The sequence below is a fragment of the Pundamilia nyererei genome, unplaced genomic scaffold (assembly GCF_000239375.1).
Source record: "Pundamilia nyererei isolate P.nyererei 1_Seehausen unplaced genomic scaffold, PunNye1.0 scaffold00035, whole genome shotgun sequence".
Taxonomy (NCBI): Eukaryota; Metazoa; Chordata; class Actinopteri; order Cichliformes; family Cichlidae; genus Pundamilia; species Pundamilia nyererei.
Window position 1 is genome coordinate 1,903,940 of NW_005187436.1, and position 22,309 is coordinate 1,926,248.

The 22,309-nt window shown below is 40.8% G+C and overlaps 1 protein-coding gene across 1 annotated transcript in view; it reads left to right on the forward strand.

The window, feature by feature from the left end:
- The first annotated feature begins 1,536 nt into the window (after window positions 1-1,536).
- Window positions 1,537-22,309, forward strand: part of fkbp16 (FKBP prolyl isomerase 16) — a 32,596-nt gene continuing 11,823 nt past the window's right edge. The window contains exons 1-3 of the mRNA XM_005729939.1: window positions 1,537-2,589; window positions 2,815-2,984; window positions 4,045-4,133. Coding sequence (XP_005729996.1) covers window positions 2,148-2,589; window positions 2,815-2,984; window positions 4,045-4,133 — 701 coding nt within the window. The 5' untranslated portion in view covers window positions 1,537-2,147. The remainder of the gene's footprint in view (window positions 2,590-2,814; window positions 2,985-4,044; window positions 4,134-22,309) is intronic.

Consider the following 22,309-nt stretch of genomic DNA (forward strand, 5'->3'; position numbering starts at 1 on the left):
TTGTATTCAGATAATCTTCATTTTAAATTTAAGTAAATAATACAATATTTATTGACGTGTGAGGATCTGGAACCAAACAATTTTTTAAATTATTATTATTATTATTATTATTATTATTATTATTATTATTATTATTATTATTATTATTTCCTTTAAATCTGGCTAAAAACTAAAGCAAGTATTAAAGAAATTCCGAACCAAACTCCTTACATAAAAACATGTGTAGCCTATCTTATCTCCATATGGCAGAAATCAAATAAGCACTTTCATTCATTTCTTAACAGATAACTTACTTTAGTTGCTGATTAAAGAGCACAGCCAGCTCTTATTTACCTATACATATTAGCCAGTTCTCTACTTGAGGGTTTACAAACTATTTGTGAAATAAAAGTGTGATCATAAACCACTTAATAGGGTGTATTTTGCAATGCTTCAGATTTTGGTATTGCTGTGTTGATATGGTAAAATGATAAGTGGGAAATAATTTTACAGTGATCTGTTATTGAAACAACGTCAGTGGGTTATTATTTTCTGGGGGTTTTTCTGTTACATTAGCAGAAACCTGATAGCATTGTATTATTACCTGTGAACGATAGTGTTGTTGCCCCACAGCCAGAGGTTCCTGGATTCAGGGCAGGGCGTTTTTCCCAGCGATTGAGCTCCCGCACCCATGGGCATTGTCATGAAAGGGATTTTAAATCCAAAAAGTTTCACTTCCTAGTTTTTAAAAAAAGAGCAGAATAGTTTATCACACTTTTTATTATGAGATAAATCTAATTGGAAGTGTAGAACAAAAAAGAAATCTCACTTTTCCAAATATCTTGCTCCCATACATGTTTGGACAAATGCTTTTGGGCCACACCTCATAATCTTCAAAGTCAGAGTTTTTCAGTCTTGTTGCCACAGTTGTGTCAAATCAAGCACCTTAGCCATGCAATGGGCATGATACTATAACACAATGCAACCAGTATAAGTCAGTTTCTGAAATGTCTTTTCTCTTGGATATTCCATGGTTAACTGTAAGTGGTATTATTACAAAGTGGAAGCATTTAAGAACCACAGCAACTAAAAGGCACAAAGGCACAGACCACGTAAACTCGTAGAGTATGGTCACTGATGTAAAAGTTGCCAATGCGCTAGTGATTCAATAACTTCCTCTGGCATTAACATCAACAGGAAACTGCACCAGAAGCTTTGTGGCATGAGTCAATGGCCAAGCAGCTCTTGTAGCTGTAATATGTAGACAGCCCAGTGCTTTTACTCATGTAGTGTATATATGTTGTGTTGCTTTAATGTAAATCTGCTGTTGGCCTGGGGTGTAAAGTTAAATAGCAGCTTAAAAAAATCTGGCTTGTGTGTTTTAAAGATGAAACATTTGCATATATTTTCTTTACAACCATGACAAAAGCAAACATCGCATGGAAAGTGTGATGGATAAAACACTGCATTTATTTCCATTTCCAACGAATAACTGTGACTAAAGCCAAATGGATTGTGCATAAACTGTAATCCACGGTCATCTTTGCAGCCTGGGTGTTATCACGGGTCATCTGTGAATCCTGTGACACTTCAGCGAATATACAAATCTCCAGTGCAACTTGGGGTAAATTAAGTGGGAGCTTGTGTCTGCTGAGAGCTCATTGGTAGATACTGCATTCATGGAAACTGCGTTATGGAGCACAACGGTGAAGTCATTAAGAAGCTTACAGACGTTCTGGCAGATTAGGTTTTTCTCTTCTAATCCTGTAGATTACCACTGCACAAGCCCTGCTGGCTGAGAGTGCGTCGATGCGTTGCAGTTTCTTTACATTGATCATTTTTGTGTGTGTGTACTAAAGTGTCATCACTGAACTACGTAGACTAAGACTGATACGAGCGGAAAAAGGACAGATCAAAGTGCGCCAGAAGTACCGAAAGTAGGCATGGGACCAACACTTTGAAAAAACCACTGATGAAGCTAGGATTTAAGGATCTGACCTGGATTTACTGAAGCGCAACATGGATTTTTGTAAATATTATTTGAAGGAGATATTTTGTTGCACTGACACACCATAGTTGGTGAACAGAACTCCTAACCTACACCTAAGGAACCACTGGGTGAACAACGAGGATCATCTCTTTTGGAGGCCCATGCTCTCTGTAGTGAAATGGAGACAGAGCCATGTTATGAAGCGCATAATGACCCTGGAGTAATGGCTACAGATTCTGAGGTGAAGGAGGCAATTTTCGGACTTGTTGATGGAAACAGTCTCAATGAGCTGCCCCGTGCGCCTGCAGAGGAAGACGAGGAGCTGTTTGGGAGTGAGCAGGCTGAAACACAGAGAAGTGCAGCAGAGAATAAAGACACTGAGATAAAAAGCCCCTCTGATCCTGAGCAAGAGAGTGGGGAGACAGGATGCAAGGCAGTGAAGAAATTCAAAAAATCAAACAGTTGGAAGATGGTAAGATTTCAAGACCCATCAACAGAAGATGATGTGTTGGAGAGGGACAGCTCCACGGAGAGTCTCTTTCCTGAATATGCCACACAGGAGTGGACTTCCACAAGCTTTGAAGACCTGTTCATGGCAGAAGATTGGACAGAGATTACAGGTAAGATACATTATGTGTTGGTAGGAAATCCTTTAAAAAAATTAATAAATTTGATTTTATAACCTTTATCTGTCTCATATAGTTTTGACGACAAACTAAAACAAGTGACCAAAACGTGACCGAGCTAAAGCCCGGCCTGTTTGTGGCTGTTTCTGAGCACGTGTTTACCCACAGCAGATTAACCCCATTTCCTTCTGCACAATCTTTTCTTCTTTCCTCACGCAGAGGACCGGCTGTTGAGGAAGAAAGTGCTGGAGCCTGGGACTCCACAGGGCCCGCACCCTGCCTGGGACCAGGAGGTTACTGTGAAGATGCAGTGTGTCCTGGAGGACCGCACTGTGGTGGAAAAGGACTGCAAGCTTGTCTTTGTTATTGGAGAGGGAGATGTGAACCAGGTGAAAGCTTTAAGCCTCTGCCACAATGTGTGTTTCTGCATTATTGAGAGTGGGTATTACATCACACTTGTTTGTCTCTGTATTACATCACACAGTGACGGATAGAGACACAAAAAGTAGGTCAGGAAATCTCTCTAGCCAAGCTGCTGAGTCCGTGAGCTAACATCAGCATGCTAACATGCCCATGCTAACAGGCCCATGTTCTGAGTGACTCAGAACATGGGCCTGTTTGTGATTAAAACAAAAGAAAAAAGAAAAAAACCAAAAGTGTAGTCGAGGTCAGAAGCAAGAGCCAGGCAGAAACCAAAAATCTGGAACTGGTTAATTACTACTTAATTACTGCTCATAAGATAATTACAGATGAAATAATTTGTTGCTGCGCTGCTAAAATGAGGCAGAATCCTCTTGATGAGGTTCAATTAAAATCAAATCAGTTTTTTCTCATATAGCACCAGTTCTCAACAATAGTCAATCAAGACACTTTATATTGTAAAGTAAAGACCCTAAAATATTAGAAAGAAACCCCAACAATCACACGATCTCCCATGAGCCAACACTTGGTGACTGTGGGAAGGAAAAACTCAATTTTAACAGGAAGAAACTTCATGAGATAGCTATTAGTTATATAATCATAAAAAAACCCCAGAATTGCTCACCAACGTTTTTCTATCTTATTTATTCAGAAGATATTCTGAGCTATATATGAATAAATAATAAACCAAATGTAAAGGTAAGCCATCCAATAAATATTAGACTTAACCATCAACCTCTTGTGGTGGCACAAGAGGAAACCTCAGCGGCACACGAGTAAAATTATTGCTTGTCCTCTAATATCAAAACAACCAAGTCCAAACGAGACCTATAAGACCAACCAGACAGACTGACATTGACAGTCATTAAGCTAACATATCGGAAAACCAGGTTCAGATACTTGGAGTTCATCATCTAACGTTGCAGTCAGTTAGAAGAAGCAGACACTGAAGAGTTGTGTCTTTTGTGTACGGTAATTCAAATAATACGTACTCAATCCTCTAAATGACTTGTACTTTGAGACCTGCAGGCCTTGGAGGAGTGTGTCATGTCCATGCAGAAAGGAGAGATCACATTACTGCTAACAGATTCGCAGTATGCCTATGGACTTCTGGGAAGGTAAGGACTTTCCAGTTATTGTTGTTTGATGATAATGTTATGAACTAATGAAATGCAATGAAACGGAAACAAGAAGTGGGCTGTTACTTTTTTTTTTCAACATGAATGACAATTAGATATCATCTCAGTTAGCCGCCCAGACCTCTTGAACCTGTTGCTGTGGGGGTGGCCTGGTTATCCAGGGGTAGCAGGGTTAATGGACCATAAACAGGAGCAGATGGCTTCCTCCTAACAGCCTGCAAAGGCTGCCTATCACCGGTGCGTTCACAACATCCCGACCTATGGGAGCGCAGCGCTCACGTTATGGCCACTGGTTTGGGTTTATAACCTTTACACCATTAAAGAGTCAGGATAAACACAGAGGAGATTGGTGTGTCACTGCAGAAAACCCGATTGTTTATAGTTTAAATGTTTGTTCTAGATAACCTGAACACGTGAGAATGAGACAGTAATGCACCACAGTGATTAGATGCGATTGTGTATAACACCAGTGAAAAGACTTAACGAAAACATATTAGCAGATGTTTTTAATGCGATTTGTTTCCCCCTGCATGATGTTGCTGTAACATTTTTTCCACACAGCATTTTATTCCATATTAAGCAATTTCATAAAAAGTAAAATTGTGTCCATTAATTTAATTCTAAAAGCCATAATGTGAGCTCTGTACTAATGTTTGAATAGCCCCACACCCATTAGAGCAAATTAAAGATTATTAGACAGTGGCTCTCTGACTGGAGAGTAGTAACAAATATCACATTTGTCTGCATTTTTTTCTAGGTGTAAATCATACTGTACCATTAACTGAGAAGCTGTAATTCAGAGTAATTTATAAGAAAAACATCTATACGCCCCAAAATACTATGTATCAGTGAAAGACTGAAAAAGGTTCAGTGAACTTTGTTCAGATTTACTGAACACAGTGTTTTTCCCCCAGTGTGCGTGTAGGTTATAATGAGTGCTGTACATAAGGTTCTGTTTGTGTTACGGAGACATGATGTGTGAGAGGTAAGGACGAGAAGTGTCTGAGGTGTTGTCTGGAATCTGGCCCAGCGTTGTGCGTGCAGTAAGAGACAGCAGGAGGTTAGTTAATGATTGTTTTGATGGAGCTGATTAGGGCTGTGTGCTGTGGAGTCAAACTTATTTGTGCCTAAAGGTAGACAATCAGAGCTTCGTGCTGGTTTAGATTATATTCGTCTGTCACTAAACTAAATATTTAGTGTGACGTTTGAGAATTTTAGTAGTGTGGCATGTTTCAAGGGATAAGCTTGTACCTGCCTGCGTAAATTTAAGCAGCAACAGATGTCGTGTTTCACTGTAGACGTGATGGCTGTAAAATATAAGACAATGAGGCTAAATCTCAGCAGCCTCTTTCTGTTTGAAGGCACATTGCTGAGTGGATTGAACTGTGTTAGTCACCTGTTGCGCACAATGCCACTTCACCGTTGTCTGCAAGAAGGGTGCCAGTGTGATTCAGCACAGGGCGGTGGAGTGGTCTTTAGTTCGGAGTGTGGGTGATGGGCTGGCTGCAGTGTCTAATGTGATCATGAAATGCAAATGTGAATTTTGAAAAGAGGTGAACACAAGGATGATGAAACGCTGGCAAATGTTGGCAGTGTTTAGCCACTTGGTTACAGAATAAAAGATTAAGGAACGCTGACGTTTGTCCTGTGAGAAAGAAAAGCTCAGAGCCCTTTAAAGACTACAAGTGACAAAAGACTTCATCATGTTCGCCTTTTTGTGGAACAGAAGTGTGCGTCAGTTCTGTTCCCGCTGAGAGATGCTACTTAGTCAGAGACACAGACTGCATCCCCTCAATCAGCAGGTCATTATCAGAGAGGAGTGGAAGCTAACATCTGTTGATCTCTGGACGGGCACTTTAGCATTCATAAAACCTTCAGGAGCCGGAGCGAGCCTACCTCATCTGTCCTGCGCAACCCCAAAGTCAACAACTTTATCTATCACCAGTAGCTGCTTTCGCTGCACGGCTAAACTCGCAAAAGGAGGAACTGTAATTTGAAAAGTTTACATTATGCACAGCACATGTATTTTTAGCTCTGTCTCACTGTGAAGAGAGTGCACCCTACGGTTATTTTGGCCAGCTGTCAACAAACATAAACAGAAGGTTTAACACTCGTGTTGGCACCAAAGGTGTTGGCGTACGTTTACTCCTGGCATTACTGAGAACTAACTCAGCGGCATACATGTTAAAGTGGAGTTAATTAGACCACTGGGAAGTGTCAGAGTTAAATTAATAGTTTTATCCAAGTCCAGATGGACAGTGCCAGCCAGCTAATTATTCTAGTTTTGCAACAATGTGTTATGAGGGTATTGTGTGCTATTTATCATCAATCCATGTATTGTTTATTTGGCACTGCTGTTCAGCTTATTATTATTACAAGTACTTATTAAAATAAAAAATAACAACAACTTTAAATTTCTTGGTTTGCAAAATAAAACATGTTAAAACAAACTTTAAATAGAAATATTAAGAGCATGGACGTGGTGCAAAAGCCAAGCTTGGATATGATATGTCTACATGATATATACACTCACCAGCCACCTTATTAGGTACACCATTATAATATTGAGTTGGAGCTCTTGTTGCATTCAGAACTATCTTAAGTCTTCATGGCATATATTCAACAATGTGCTGGAAACATCGCCCTCCGTTTCCTCAGAGGGCGCTCTCTGCACCGGGGCTGTTATTGACCGTGGCTGCTGGGTCTCTGGGGTCCTCTCAGCCTGGTTGGGGGGCTCCTTGGCCTCCCTCCTGCTGTGTGCCCAGCCCGGAGGCTGCGGTCTGTGACCGGCTCCCGGTGCAGACGGCTCCCTGTTATAATGTTTCCTCACTTGGCTCATGCGAGCCCAGCCCAATTTTTACTCTTTAAGTGTGCGCGTGTGTGTATGTGTGTGTGGGTGGGGGGATATATGTGTATTGAGAGTGTGGGGAGTGAGTTGGAGGGTGGGGTGGGCTGCTTTTAACTATGTAAAGCACTTTGTGCTACATTTTTTCTGTATGAAAAGTGCTTTATAAATAAAGATTGATTGATTGATCCTACAGAGATTGACATGAGAGCATCACACAGTTTGTTGGCTGCCGTGATGTGAATCTACAGTTGAACCACATCCCAAAGGTGCTCTGTTAGATTGAGATCTAGTGACTCTGGAGGCCATTTAAACACAGTGAATTGTAATGTTCAAGAAACCAGTTTGAGATGATCTGAGTTTCGTTACATGGTCTGTTATACTGCTAGAAGCAGCCATTGGAAGATGGGTAAGCTGTCATCATGAAGGGATGACATGGTCAGGAACAATAGTCAGGTACTCTGTGTTTTTAAACAATACTCAGTTGGTACTACAAATAGTGCCAAGAAAATATACCACACTCCATTACACCACCAGCAGCCTGAACTGTTGATACAAGGCAGGATTAATGCTTTCAGGTTGTTTATGCTAAATTTGACCCTACCATCCGAAAGTCCCAGCAGAAGCTGAGACTCATCAGACCAGACGACGTTACTGTGATTCTTTACTATCCAGTTCTAGTGCGTCTGTGCAAACTGGAGCCTCGGATTCTTGTTCTTAGCTGACCAGAGTGTTGGTCTGCTGCTGTAGCCCATCTGCTTCAAGGTTTGATGTGTTGTGCATTCAGAGATGCTCTTCTGCATACCTTGATTGTAACAAATTGGGTTACTATTGATAAGATAAGATAAGAGTCTTTATTGTCATTGCACAGCCACACATAGTACAATAGTACAATGAAATTGGAAAACTGTCCCACGTCGGCACGTACAACACAACACATCACAACACAACACAGCAACTTATGTAATAAAAGTAATAAAAAGAAAAATAAGTGTATGTGTACTGCACATAGTTATTATTGAACCTTGTTATGAATATAAATATTATTATTTTTATTGTTGCTACCCCCCGAAAAAGTCCAGGGAATTAGGCAATCGGTTCAGCTGTTTGCATTGATTAGGGCTATTGCCCTGTTGTAAAAGCTGTCCTTGAATCTGTTCGTCTGCGACCACAGCAGCCTGAACCTCCTGCCAGACTGCAGCAGCTCAAATACCCGGTGTCCTGGGTGTGTGCAGTCCTGTAGGATGCTGCGTGCGCTCTTGAGACAGCGAGTGCTGTAGAGGTCCTTCAGGGAGAGAAGAGGATGTCCAATGACTTTTCGGGCCATATTAATGAACCTCTGAAGTGCTTCCCTATCAGATTGGCAGAGTCAGACCATTCTCATCTGAGTTCTGACACCAATGAGGTATTTTCTCTCAGACAGAATTGGCATTTACTGGATATTTTCTCTTTTTTGGACCATTTTCTATTAACCCTAGAGGTGGTCGTGTGGAAAAACCCACTATATTACATGTTTCTGAAATGCTCCAACTGGCCCGTCTCACACCAACAACCATGCCACTTCACTTTTCTTCCCCTTTTCTGATATTGAGTTTGAATTTCAGCAGATCATGGTAACCAACAGTGTAGATGCTAAACTCAGTTGTTTGCATGTGGTCAGCTGATTAGATATTTGTCAGTATTTAGAGCACTCATCAAACATCCCTTTTCTGCTTTCAGGCTAACGAATGTTAAGATACATTCATATAAACTTGGCAAAGTGGCACTTAGAGTTTAGTTTGAAAATAATCCAAAATTAAAACCTTCATTTGATTTCCAGAATGAATTATTATAAGTGTGGTCAGATCGACTCAGTTACCATTGGGGTTTTATTATCAGTATGTGAGTTATACCATCTCCTGACAGGACAGTAAAGCATCAAAGTACACACATAGCTAGAAGATTGTAGTGTTCTCAGCGAAGGGGCCAAAATCCTATTTTACAATTTTAAACACAGTTATCTGTATCAAAAAAATACAAAATAACATAATTAGTTCCTTCTTTCTCTGCTCATCTTCATCAAGTTCATAAGAGAGAATGTGAAGTGCAAAACGCAATTGCAATACACCTATGAATAGCCACTAAAGGAAGGGCAGAAGAACAGGAGACGGCTATTGTCAGTTTCTGAGGAGAGAACAACAAACAAGTGGAGGGGAGGAATCTCCTTCTCTTTGGCCCCAGGGGATGTGGGCTTGGTAGCTTCTGGAGCTTTGCTTACACCACCTTTACTCTTCTGACTTTATTGTTGGAAAGGTGAAAGACACTTTATAAAGCTTCCGTTCATGAGAAAGTACTGTAAGACTCACCTTAATAATCATTGTAATTTTGTAATATATGGATCTCAGTGTGAGTGCAAAACGTTTTTCCTTCTAATATCACACTGGATCCGACTGAAGAATTGATAAAATCCTGGACTGGTTTCCTCCAATATTCTAAAGACTGAGAAAGGCACTCCTGTCTGACAGTAAAGGGAAACTTTGTTACTTTTGAACAACAAATTCTGTTTGCAAGTCTTTGTGAGTACTGGAGCATGTGTGAAGAAATGTTCTAAAGTCATTTGGACTCTTTTAAGTGTAAAGACTGTCTCAGGAGATGTTGCTTGAAGCAGTGTTGCTTAGGTCTGAAGACTACACGCTTCCAAACAAATAAATCAAATTGCTTTGTGGATAATTGGTGTGCAAGTTTCGACACAGAAGAAGAATCTCGGCTTGATTTTCATCGGTTTCCTTGAGATTGTCTGTGTGACAGTGTTGTTGGAGTGCAATGCTGGCTTGGGAGAGATGGGAAATATAATAAAATACGAACAAACACATAGTGATGTGAAAAAGTATTTCACCTCTTTCTGATTTCCTTTTTCTCATAATTACACATTTCAGATAATCAAACAATTTTAATATTAGTCAGAGATACCTAGAGTAAATACAAAATGCAGTTTTTAAATGATTATTTCATTTATAAAGGGAGGAAAAAGCCCAGCATATCAAAATTACTCAGTTATGGTCAGATTTCATGATTTAACAATAACAATAACTGGGAGAAAACCAGTTATTTCTCCAGTTATTTCCAAGGAGAAAACCACAGCCAACCAAAAAGAACACAGAGCCTCATCTCACATTTGCCAGAGAAACATCTTGGTGATTTTCAAGACTTTTGGGAAAATATTCTGCAGACTGACGAAACATAAGTCAAATTTTTAGGAATATTTTACTCCCGTAACATCTGGGGTAAAACTAACAGCATTTAATTAAAAGATCATTACACAAGCTGTCAAACATGGTGGTGATAGTTTTTGTTTGAGTTATCTTTGTATTAAAATTTGTTTAATGATCTAAAAGATGTAATTGTGGGGGGGGAAAGCTGTTTACAGCACTTTATTTCTTAGTCTATTCCTATCTAAGCAGTGCTGTGAGGCTAAACATCTGTTATAAGGCTTTATTAACCTAACACGCTCACATGCTGATATTAACAACTTTCCCTACTGTTCTACTTAGCTGTAAACACACAGTACAGTTTGTGCTTATAGGGATATCATTCACTTTCCAGGTTTCTCATCACAATATTAATTCAGTTAAAATACCATGACCCAATGATACTGTGAAGTGGTGAACTGTCTTATGCTTAATTTATGCTACTAAATTTGCTGAGGTTATCTGCCTACAGAGAGCCTACGGAGAGGATTTTTCAACCACCGCAAACATATTTTCAAGCTGTTTTCCAAAATCTCACCTGTGACATTCACCAGGAATAGGAAAAATGTTTAAGAAAGCGTACAGCATGAAAAGTCAAGATGGTGGCTGCAGTGGACACTAGACATTGTTTTTAACACTCAGTTTCACTTCAGCTCTTTGTGTTTTTATAATGTTGCTCTTCTTGACAGCTGTTTTAAGGACCTACAGAAGCCAATAGACCGGTTGTACCACACGTTTTTGACACTACTGCCATCTGACAACAGACACTCTCTGCTGGTAGACGGGCTGTCCGTCTTCCTGTGCATAGACTGTCCACACACTACCCCTGCTGACCCATAATTTCCCCATTAACCAACACTGCAATACTGTGAATGAGTACTGACAAGCTGACGCTAGCAGTGATGTCACCAGAGATCAAGGAATGTCAAGGATATACAGACACTTGATGAATTAACCTTTAATGATCCCAAAAGAGTGGGACCCAAGGTAAATTTTGAGGTGACTAATTGAAGTGACACCTGGGAATGAAGGACGGCTTAAATATAACCGGTTATGTAATATATAAGTGGGTTTGCCATTCAATTAAAGCTTGAAATGTTCACCAGTGACGATCTAAAAAACAATGGACAGTGAGCAAAGTCTATAAATAGCATAAGAGACACAGTTACATGGCTATTAAAGTCTACCAAAGTATTTCCTGCACACTTCATTTCCTGTTTTTAATCTAACTGTTACTTCATGTTAAGCCTCAGGCTACTCACTCGGACATACGGGACATCCAGCCTTTGTAAAACAGATAAAACAACTTGTCAGTTTTCAAGTGTGCGCATGTGCGTGTGTGACATAAAATAACAAATATTTAGTTGGAACAAACAGACAGTATACAATGACCGTTGAAATAGCACTCTCTTTGTTTGCATTTTTGAAGATGTTAAGCTAAGTGTGGAAATCTTTTCCCAAGGCCTCTGAGGCACACCCATATCCGACAGGGAGGGAAGCAGACAGGTGCCGGCGACACTTCTTTAAGCAGGAAAGCGCACAGATAGATTCACAGTGATCAAGCCTGATCAAGTCTGACTGTGAGTAAGGATAGACGACTGGCATAGTGGCTTGTTCGTGTCCAAAACACAGACAGAAAAGCAGTTTGACGTGTTCTGTGTTGCAGGAATAATTAAAAGGGTGTTGTGTGGGATTTATGGCCATGCACTGGTGCCAGTTTTAATGGGTCTTTGGCTAGCTAGAGACAGGGATTACAGGAATTCAGAGTAGTCAAACTTGCACACTGGAGTCCTCTAAAAAGCTCACAGTGGGCAGCTATGATGACACTAAACATAATTTGAATGCTGGTTGGTTGAAATGTTGACTTGAGCAGGAAAGGAAACAACATCAAAGGTCACCACGAAGAAGAAGAACCTCAAACCATCAAAGCTCAAAAAGAGAAGTACAGACGATGGCTGGTGGGCCCAGTTTTGGACACTTATGAACTTCTGGTTTCACTTCACTAAAAAAATGTTATTTTTCTCTGTGACTTGTGTGTCCTACCTGACAGAAGCTAATCCTTGAGATGAGCCAAACAAGAAACATACTTTTGACACCGCCCCCACGTGACAGTGTACAGCTCCATCATGTAGACTACTTTGTGCAGCGCCTATGGACCACCAGCATGCTCATTTGTTCTTTATGCAAGCTAATCTCTCTTCCTATCACCCACTGTAACAAGACACGGCCAAGAACTGGCAGTTCTGCTTTCCATTACATTAGTTAGTTGCCAGCAGACAGGTAGGATGACTCACTTGCCACGCAAGTGCACTGGTGTCTGTCACTTTAGTGCACACAAGCTCACCTCCCCCGTCTCTTTAAATCTAACCATGTTGTCCATTCAGAAAATCTTTGAGGTGGAGTTCCTCTGTGTGACTCACTGTGCAGAACCAACTGGGTCAAATGAATAATGTGACCTTTGAGATGCTCCTCTGTGGAAAACCCGTTTACATAAACCATTCATCTCCACACTGGTGTTTCCACCCTGTGCAAAATTAGTTAGGCAAACAATTGGCTGTTTGGTATAACTCACAGTACTATGAGCAACTTTGTGCCTCGCTTCACTGTTTGTCATCAGTGAGGGATTCCAGAAGCAGATGTGAACAAGATGAACTTTTGGCTTCACTTGTGTCACGTGACCTGAACAAGTTTGACTGTAGCTTTTGGTCTATGCGTGTGTGTCTGTGTGTCCCTTTCCCAGCAAAGAGACAGCAGGCTGACTTGAAACCACACCCAGTCCTCAGGCTTCAGGAGCAGACCAGCAAGCACTGACAGCTGTAACACGCTCTAGATAAGATCAGGCTCAGCTTTGAGTCGGCATGCCTACTTCTGCTTGTTACAACTGCCCAGTAGATTGTGACTTTAACATATCAAACTTAAGCTAAAATTAAATCTGAACTGAACTGACCTTTTGCTTTTCCGTCTGAAATCTAGATGATGAAGTTGTTTTGGCGCCGCGAGCAGTATTTTGCCACTCAGGCCACTGTTTGAACTGTGCATGTCCTTCATCTAATCTCCCTGGATGTTTACCTTTTTCCCCTACTGCTAGCAGGCTTATCTCTCACATCGACAGCCTGGGTTGTAATATAGCACTGCCCTCATTTATATCTACTTCTGCTTTCTGTGGTCAGGCAGGGGGTATTTAGAGGGAGAGTAAATCTCCTAAACTGAAATGTTCTTTTATTGAATTTTAGGTAGACTGTTTATTTTAGAGCAGTAAGGCCTGGTAGAGAAACACTGGTACTGGATAAGGATTTATAATTCTTGTCTAGTTTTAATCTTACAGTGCTTACTTTCAGCTTTTTATTTATCGTTGCTGGTTATTGTGTTCCTCTTTTATCCCACTTTGATAGGCCCGGTTAACTTGGCACTGCATTTGCTGTGGTGTGGTTTTTCACAGATTTATTATTGTGCAATTATGCAATTTATACCTAAAATATTATCTGAAGGCCACAAGAATGATCCTTGTGATGACGACTAAAAACAGTGGCGAAAGAAGTAATCAGAGTACATAATTTGGGAGTAAACAAACAAAGCCTATATATACACTCAGTGTTTCTCATCAAAGTAAACTGTGTGAATTCTTGAGGCTGGATTTCCAGATCCAGTTCCATAAGCCATCATTTGTTTTATTTTATTTTATTTTGTTGGATGCAATGCTAGGTAGCTTTGAGATCAGTCTCATCCATAGTTTTTATTTCATAGTGCATCACCAAAACAGAGTGTAGTTTTAATTACTAATTGAAAATGTAATAGCAGAATTTGACTCACTGAAAAAACACAGTAAGAGTTTGTCTTAGTGGATGCTCTGTGGGGATAATTAAACACATTAAGTCATGTCATTTGTAAGACGATTTCATAAAATTTGCATAATGACTGAAACTAGTACCACAGAACTCTCTGTGAATGGTACTCATGGCCATTGATCAGTGGGCTTTGATCAGTGGTTGATGATCAATGGTCATTAGAATTTGCATATTAATGATCAAGGAACTGACCTCCCAGCCCATCGTTCCTTCAGTCGTGCTATCATTATGTAAATGTACTGTTAATAAGATTGGGGAAACCTGCAGTCAGCTGAGACTGAAGCAGTCACTGAGTGACGAAACATTTCTCCCACTGAAAATGCTACGTCCAGATGAATCAACTTTTGGGGAAACTATAGCTCTATTTTCTCTGTGACTGTCATCAGCCTTAAGCAACCACTCGCAGCCACTCTCCTTTTTACCTCATGTCCCTCATTTTTTGTGGACTAGCCTCTAGGCCTGTGTGGCTGGGGTCTTATAAATTCTTCATGGCCATATTAGTAAGTTTTTTGTTATCACATTGCTCAGGTCCAAAACAAACACAGGAAATAGAAGAAAAAAAAAAGATTAATTATAACTAAAACTTAAGCTTTCAAAAATTTATAAAAGGACAAAAAAATGATCAGCAAATGAACATTTGGCTGTGGCGTCTGAGATGATAAAATAGTGATTATTTTATTCATGTGTTTTTGTTATTACACTGTATTAATCCTCATCATCTCCGTAGCTAAAAACTGGTTTTTACCCAAACATTTCCACCTAAGGTAAAACTCTCTATATAAACTATATATCCCATTCCTGCTACAGAATACGGTTAACCATGGTGCTCTTCTTGAGAGGGACGTCAATATCTGTACCTGCTGACCAACTCTCATATCTGAAATGTTACTCTCCTTGGTGTCAAAACATGATGCCTGCACTCAAACACCACACTCTTGGTCCCCTGTGGCCTTAGGTATTGTATGCTGTGTTGAACAACCACCATATTACAACAAAAGCCTGTTTTCCAGTATTTGCTGTGCAGGGGGACATGAAGGACCACACGTGAGACAGCTCTTCAGCCCCACCAGCACCTTTTTTACCATCCATGCCTGCTGTCTACAAAACACACAGATGGAGAGGCACAGAGATTAGTGGAGCATGATAAGGACTAGATGGCTGACCAAACCTGATTTTAAAAGCAGCTCGTGGTTAACTGTGCTGTATGTTAGCTGTGTGAAATTTAAATTAAGGGCAATAAGCCTTGTGAAGAGGTCAGCATGCTTCAGATGACGAGCATCTAAAAGACACGGTCTAAATTACTAAGGTTATTACTTCTTTCCTCTTTGTATGACAACCAAGTGATGCTGTCCAGAACAGCTATAACTGTTGCTGCTGATGTGGTCCGATGGCATGTCATATGCCAAACTTTGTTTAGTGGATACACTGGTCTTTGTTGCTTTGTATTCATAGCTGCTTTCAATCTTCCTCGTCGTTCTCTCAAACACAGAACCTGCCTCTGGGATCCTTTGACTTCCAGGACCACCCTGTCCCGCTCGTCATTTGTGGCTCACAAAAGACACTTCCTATTATGATTTTACAACTTGACGTTCACATTTAAAACTCGGAAAATTACAGCTCTCCTGTGGAGTGAGCTCAAACAGGCTGATGAGGGAAAACACACAAGAGTGGCCACTTTACACGTATGTGTTCATTTGGAACTGCAGCAGAATGGAAGCAGATGGGATACTGGAGGGGGCAAGCTGTTTCTGACACTGCACACACATACACACTGCATAGGTGGGTTAATATTTAAGGTACCATGCTCTCTGAAGGCTGAGGCAGAGAAGACAGTGTGCCTGTGCAAATCAGCTCATGCAGTGGTTGTCAGTAGAGAAATGTGCTGCTACTGCTGTGAAAGGATGTGAGGTGACGAGTGCAGCCGAGGAGCTCAGAGGAGAGATCTGTAGGAGAGTGACAAGTGGCACTAGTGTGTGTGCGTGTGTGTGTCTGTGTGTTGAGGTGATGAAAAGGTACCGTCAGCGGGGACGTGGAGCATGACTCATCGCACTGAGACGTCAGCGCACCGTCATCACACGTCTGCTGAGGACGAACTCCCGCTGACGTCCTCGCTGCGAAATCAAAATCAGATGTGCAGTCCTCGAGCTTAAGGGATTAACTCAGCCTCATTACGAGATCTCATTATAAATGAAACAGTCTCTGTTGTTTGATAGCACTGATGGGATTAGCCGCACTCTGATAATGTTTCATATTGTTATTCCAGATGGTGAAGGACAAAACAAGTGAGCTCATGTGCCAAAACAATGCATTATCCACAGAGGAAAACAAGTGTGTTTGCGAATATAATAGGAGCATAAATGGCTTGGAATTCTTTGCAAATGTGCTCGTCTGTGTTTGTTTTCTGAGAACTCTGTGATGAGAGGGACCTGTCCCTTTTCCACAGGCTCAGGTTGAGTAAAGCCAAGCCCTTCCTCTTAAGAAATCTGGATGTTTTAGTCATGATTAACGCTTCAGGTCTCATAGTCGACACAACGAGATGGAGGGAGAGACAAAGAGCCTGCAGACAAGGGCTGCTCCTCCATGACAACCTGACTAATAGGTCAGGAGTTCGGGGTGCTGCTTTTCATTCACAGGCTACACAGGGAGGCACAGCTGGCTGCTGGTAAAAAGAAGCTGTGGCTTTAATTGGTTAGATTATAGAGACACACTTATTGAGGCAGTCATATTTCTCCTGGACACCGAAGTGACAGTGAATAATGGCCATGACGTTGTTGTCTGATGTACACACAGCACACCTTCAGGAGAGTCAACATGCTTGCTCGTAAATGACTCTTTAAACACGTCGAACATGGAAAAAAAGGCACCAAGGCCAGCTGTAGCTGTGCACAGGTGCACGGGGGAGCAACAACCGCCGATTCAAAGTTACATCTTGTTTAATAATGAGTCAGGGGGAAAGTGATTACTCCTGTCTGTTTGTTGTGCAAAACGATATTGCAGAAATGGTGACATTATCTGTCACCAGGCGTTATCTGGTTTCGGCACATGCACATTTGACAGTTCAGACTTAGAAGGGAAATTAATTTCTGATAGCTATCTCTTTATGACATTTATTCCGTGCCCAGAATGTCACACATAAAGCAACTAGAAGCTTGTGATCAAACATTAATGTTCACAAACACAGAGGGAGGCAAACAGGAGACCTCGTTGAATGGTAATTAACGTCTCACCCATATTTTATGCTCAAATCACATTTTCTGGGGGGGAAAAGGGAAGAAAAAGGAATTTTTCGATTTGAATGGAAGTTAAATCATCCAATCAGGAAGCATAAAACGCTCGGGCTCCGCTGAAGTAGGCAGACATTTATGTGAAGTGTAAGAGTAATGGAGGAGGAGGACTTTCATCTTTCAAAGAGCAGGATATTTTGGCTCCTTCCTCTGAATTTGTTGTGAGCTTTGAAGTTCCAGTGTGAAATCCAAAACTGGGAAATATTTGGTTTATATAATCAGTAGACATAATGGCTGCCCAAAGAAAGAACCTGGCTGCCATCGCTTCACATTAACATCTCAGTGGATCCACTGAAACTAAATCTTAGAGCCTTGGGCTGCCTGAGAAATTGCCTCTTGACCGGAGCATGCACACCTCCGAGATAGCTGCTTGTTCATATTGATTGATTATGGACTTAAGAGTCAATCCAGGGCTAAGATTTCTTCTGCAGATAACAGTGAGAGTGATTTAACAGATAATGACTTGCAGTGGTAAATTTCACAGGGAAACAGATTGCATCCTCCCCAACAATCAGCAAGAGCTCTGAGCCTTTTTTTAGGGGCTGGGGGTGAGGGGAATAATTCCTCTAGATGCTGCCACACATCAGAGCCTCAAAGCTGAGAGATTTCAGATTATTGCATAAGGTAGAAACTGAAACTTCCTGCTCACCTGTGAGTCAGAGAAAAGGTGTTGTTTTTGTTGCAAAGCTTTGAACTTTCTTCACTCAGTCATTGACTGCAGAGAGCTGGAGCTCGCCGGCATCCTATTGCGGGGCAAATTCGCTCTTAGATTTTAAGAGCAGATGGATTTTTATCAAAAATACATTTATTTTAATGGGTCAATATTTCATCAAATTTCTAATTCTTCACATTTGCTGCAAGGGTTTTCCTGCTTTAAGCTCCATTAACAGTTTGTTTAGAAAAACACACACACAAAAAAACCATTTGTCAACTGAGATTTCAGCTGATGTTATCGTGGTCGATTCTTTCCACCACTGATTGCCGTCTTCTTTGATGATAAAGCCAGATATGTTTTAGGGAGGGCCTGCCATATGATTGAAGAGTGTCTTTCGGTTTCACAGTCAAATCTGTCCCATGCTTCTGGTGCCTGTTTTTAAAAAGTAAAAATGGCAAAGGTGAAAACGCTTAGCTTCAGGCTTTAAAAACTGGATTACATGAAACCCGTTGGTCCATTTTTATGCACATTCTTGACCACATTCCATTTACGTTAGGTACTTCCGGGATTCTTGTTACTGGTACACTTAGTGAAAACTATAAGTCACGCATACTGTTGTTACTTCCTGCTATGACACGATAATATTTCCTTGTATATGTTCCATGATGTGCAATAAGTTGTGGCTTTTGATAATCTCTAAATCCACTGATCTGCTACACCAGCGGGATTACCTGAGTCCTGTTATTGTCTCACTCTTGTCCTGCACTAACCACTGCAACTCTGTGCTGTTTATGATGCTTGCTGGTTATCTCTCTCGTCATCTGTTTGCTCACCATGAATACTGAGTCAGTTCAAACAACTCTAAGCAATGAGTACATAAAAATAGTCCTCATCATTAAAGATTCACCATAACCCTGAGTAATTACTTGGCAGAGGAAGCATTCAGTATGAACATTATTAGTGGAAACTGAGATTCATGAGACCAGAAAACAATGTTCAAATCTTCTATTGAACAGTTTTGGTGTCCACTTTTGTCCAAATTTGCTTTGAATTGTTACAATTTGTCTCTCCTTAGCTGACTGCAGTGGCACCCAAGAAGTTTATGGTCTTGTCCTTTTAGAGATGTCCTTCTACAGTATGTGCCTTGGTTATTTGAGTTACCGTTGACCTCTGCTCTGAACTCTGACATTAATAATGTGTTTTTTGCTCAGAGAAATGACGCTCACTGGATATTAATCCTTTTTGATACCAATCTTTGTAAATCCTAGAGATGGTTGTTCAGGAAAATCCTAGTAGACCTGTCATTTCTGAACATCTCACATCTGCTCATTTAACTCATAGATGGTAAAAACATGGACGTAGCTTTTCTATAGGAGAAATGAAGCCAATGCAAAAGTGTTTTAGACTTTTTTAGGGCACCAGATGGTGGTCACAAAGGACTCTCAATTTATAGAAGTCTATTAAAAAACGGCTTTCTGTCTTGAACTCTGTAAAGACTTACCTTCTGAGTTCACTGACTAACTCAATCTTTTTGGTTATTTTTTAAGTCTATTTTGAAAATCTTAAGCTCTACTTGAGAGTGGAGGATTAGCTGTGGTATAAAACCACACACTGATTGGCTACAGATTAGTCAGTCACAAGTCCGGAGCAAGCTCAGACCTGCTCTGTTTTTTTGCAACTGAGATGGCAATAAGGGAATTTTTTTTCTTGAGGCTCCAAAACGGGACTTCAGGAAACAGTGGATGATGTCACGGTAGCTACATCCATCTTTCATACTGTGGTCAGGTCAGGCAATGACAGTGATACCATGTTCAACGTCACTTAAATGGCTCTTCTACCCCATTCTGATGCTCAGTTTGAACTTCAGCACATCATTTTGACACCTTTAATATATGCCTAAATGAACCGACCTGCTGCCATGCGATTGGCTGACGAGCAGCTGAACAGGCGTACCTAACAAAGTGACTTAAATAATGGTTTGGGTGAGTTGCAGAAAAAAGAGACGTCTCTTTTACTGTATAAAATGAAAATATTCTAGTATGCAGTAAATTTAAACATAAAAGCTGAAGACCTTTTTGTAGGACACACATTTTACTCACACTTGCACGGGTGGGACCCGAGAAAGTCCTAAAAAAGAGATTTGCTGGCAAAAAAATCCAAAATGTAGCCAATGTTCATTTGCGTTAGATATCAAGGACACAACCTGGTTATTTTTTCACACGTTACAGTGTAACCAGTGGGATCTTCGCACGTAAACTGCACTGGATATACTGATGTTTGCATAGTTCTGTTGCACTCGCATCCTCGTGTCATTTTTACAGAAGGTACTAGTACTGACATTGACCCATGCCAGGCAGATAATTACAGGACGTACTGTACTTTCTCTACTTAATAAAGTTGTATAACCAAATGATCCTCTGGAGTCTCTCTGAAACGACTGGACAAGTACCCATCCCTATGATTAAAAATCCACTGTATGCCCTGCAGGTAGCCCAGAGCTGAGATGAGATTCATTTTAACAGGCCTAAGTAGAATGTGCTGTAGCTTATAAGGGGGCTTTCAAGGGGCTCAAGAACCAGTATGCAGACAGGAGATGTCTTTGATCCCTGTGAGCACAGTTTCATTGGTTCATTCTTGGAGGAGGAACTAAAAACAAACAGGAGAGGAGAGTGCATGCGGCGGCAGCAGCTGAAAAGTCTTACACTGGTAGTTTGGTTTCTTGATCTCTGACTGTAATATGAGGCTGTTTTGCTGCAAATGAACTAGTGCAGCAGCAGGCGAGGAAAAACAGCTGCGACGTCTCACCACTGCCAGGATTATAGCTAAGCTTCTTTGCGTGGCTGTATTGATGCTGGCTGTCCATCCAAGAGTCAAAACAGGCTCCGCACAGACATGTTTTCACCACCGGAAAAAATAAACAGCCTCATAAATCCTCGTGCATTTTGCATTATCATACCACCTGCACACTGCATTTATTACGGTATATTGGACGGTTGTAACCATAGAAACCAGGATGAGGCACATCGCCGTCCTTTCCATCATTTATGGAGCGCGTGACGTCAAAGTGACCACTATTTTTCCTCCGAGGGAGTTTTTCCTTTCATTCGGAGCAGCCAGGGGTCTGCGTGACAGATAACAGCATGAGTCAGCTGCACTATCAAACACCTTAATGAGGAAGTTTGCTAAGCCACATGAATCAAAGTCATCTATAATGAATTCATACTCGCCTCGTGACACAAGAGGGAAAAGCGCATCCTTATCTCACTCGCATTCACATGAGCACGAGAAGTGTGGAAACATTTCTGCTTTTAATCTGATCTGCAGGCCCATTATGACAAAGACAACCGTGTCACGCAAATGCCACACAGTAAAGTCACTGCGCTTAGAAGCAGACAATGTCCTCATCACTGGAGATAACAGAAATGGGATATTCGTGGAATTTCTGCTGAGTATATCGGTGTTGTTGCTGTAACATTTCAGCATTTCATTCAGTATGTAAATTTTGTAAGAAAGTCTATTTAAGGCGTTAACTGCTTCTGTGACACCTAGAAATTTGATCCCTCACAGCCTCGGGCTCTGTCCTGCTGCTCCCACCCAGAAAACCTTCCTGTATGTCTTCTCGTTGCTCTAGTTTTGGTCAGGCCTGTAGAGTTGTTTCTCTGCAACACGTTTTGAAAATGAGGAACAGATTAAAATCAGGCTTTTGTTTTTAAATAAACGTATAACTGTACAAATAACAAGATCCTTTATAATAAAAGTGATCGGCCACAATACAAGGGAGTCACAGCAATAATTTTTAGTTACTGTCTTAAACAGCCAGTCCAAATTACCATCAGCATAACAGATTACAAACACTTCCATCAGCAGGGTTAAGGAACAGAAACAAACAAATATGGAAACACAGAAACTTGGTCAATCAATCAATCAATCAATCAATCAATCAATCAATCAATCAACGGCTTTCATAGCTTAAAAACAAACAAGTTATGTGACTTTTGTTTGCTATAAGAAACCTCTTGCATGATGAGATTGTGTCATTTGCCACTTCAGTCCAAATAAATGTCTTCATCACAACTTTCATGAGAGTTTGCACAACTGAACATCTTCTAACTTCATGCCATTATCATCGACTACAAAGGATGGGTTTAACTTCTGGCACGCAGCGATTTGTTGACAACATTTTTGAAGTCGTTTTTAATATTGCTTTGTAATCCATCGCCATTTCGATTCTCTTGAATGTAGACGTGACCAATTTAGAGGACAGGGTGCTGGTTAGCTAGCTAGCTTGGCAAGGTTAAT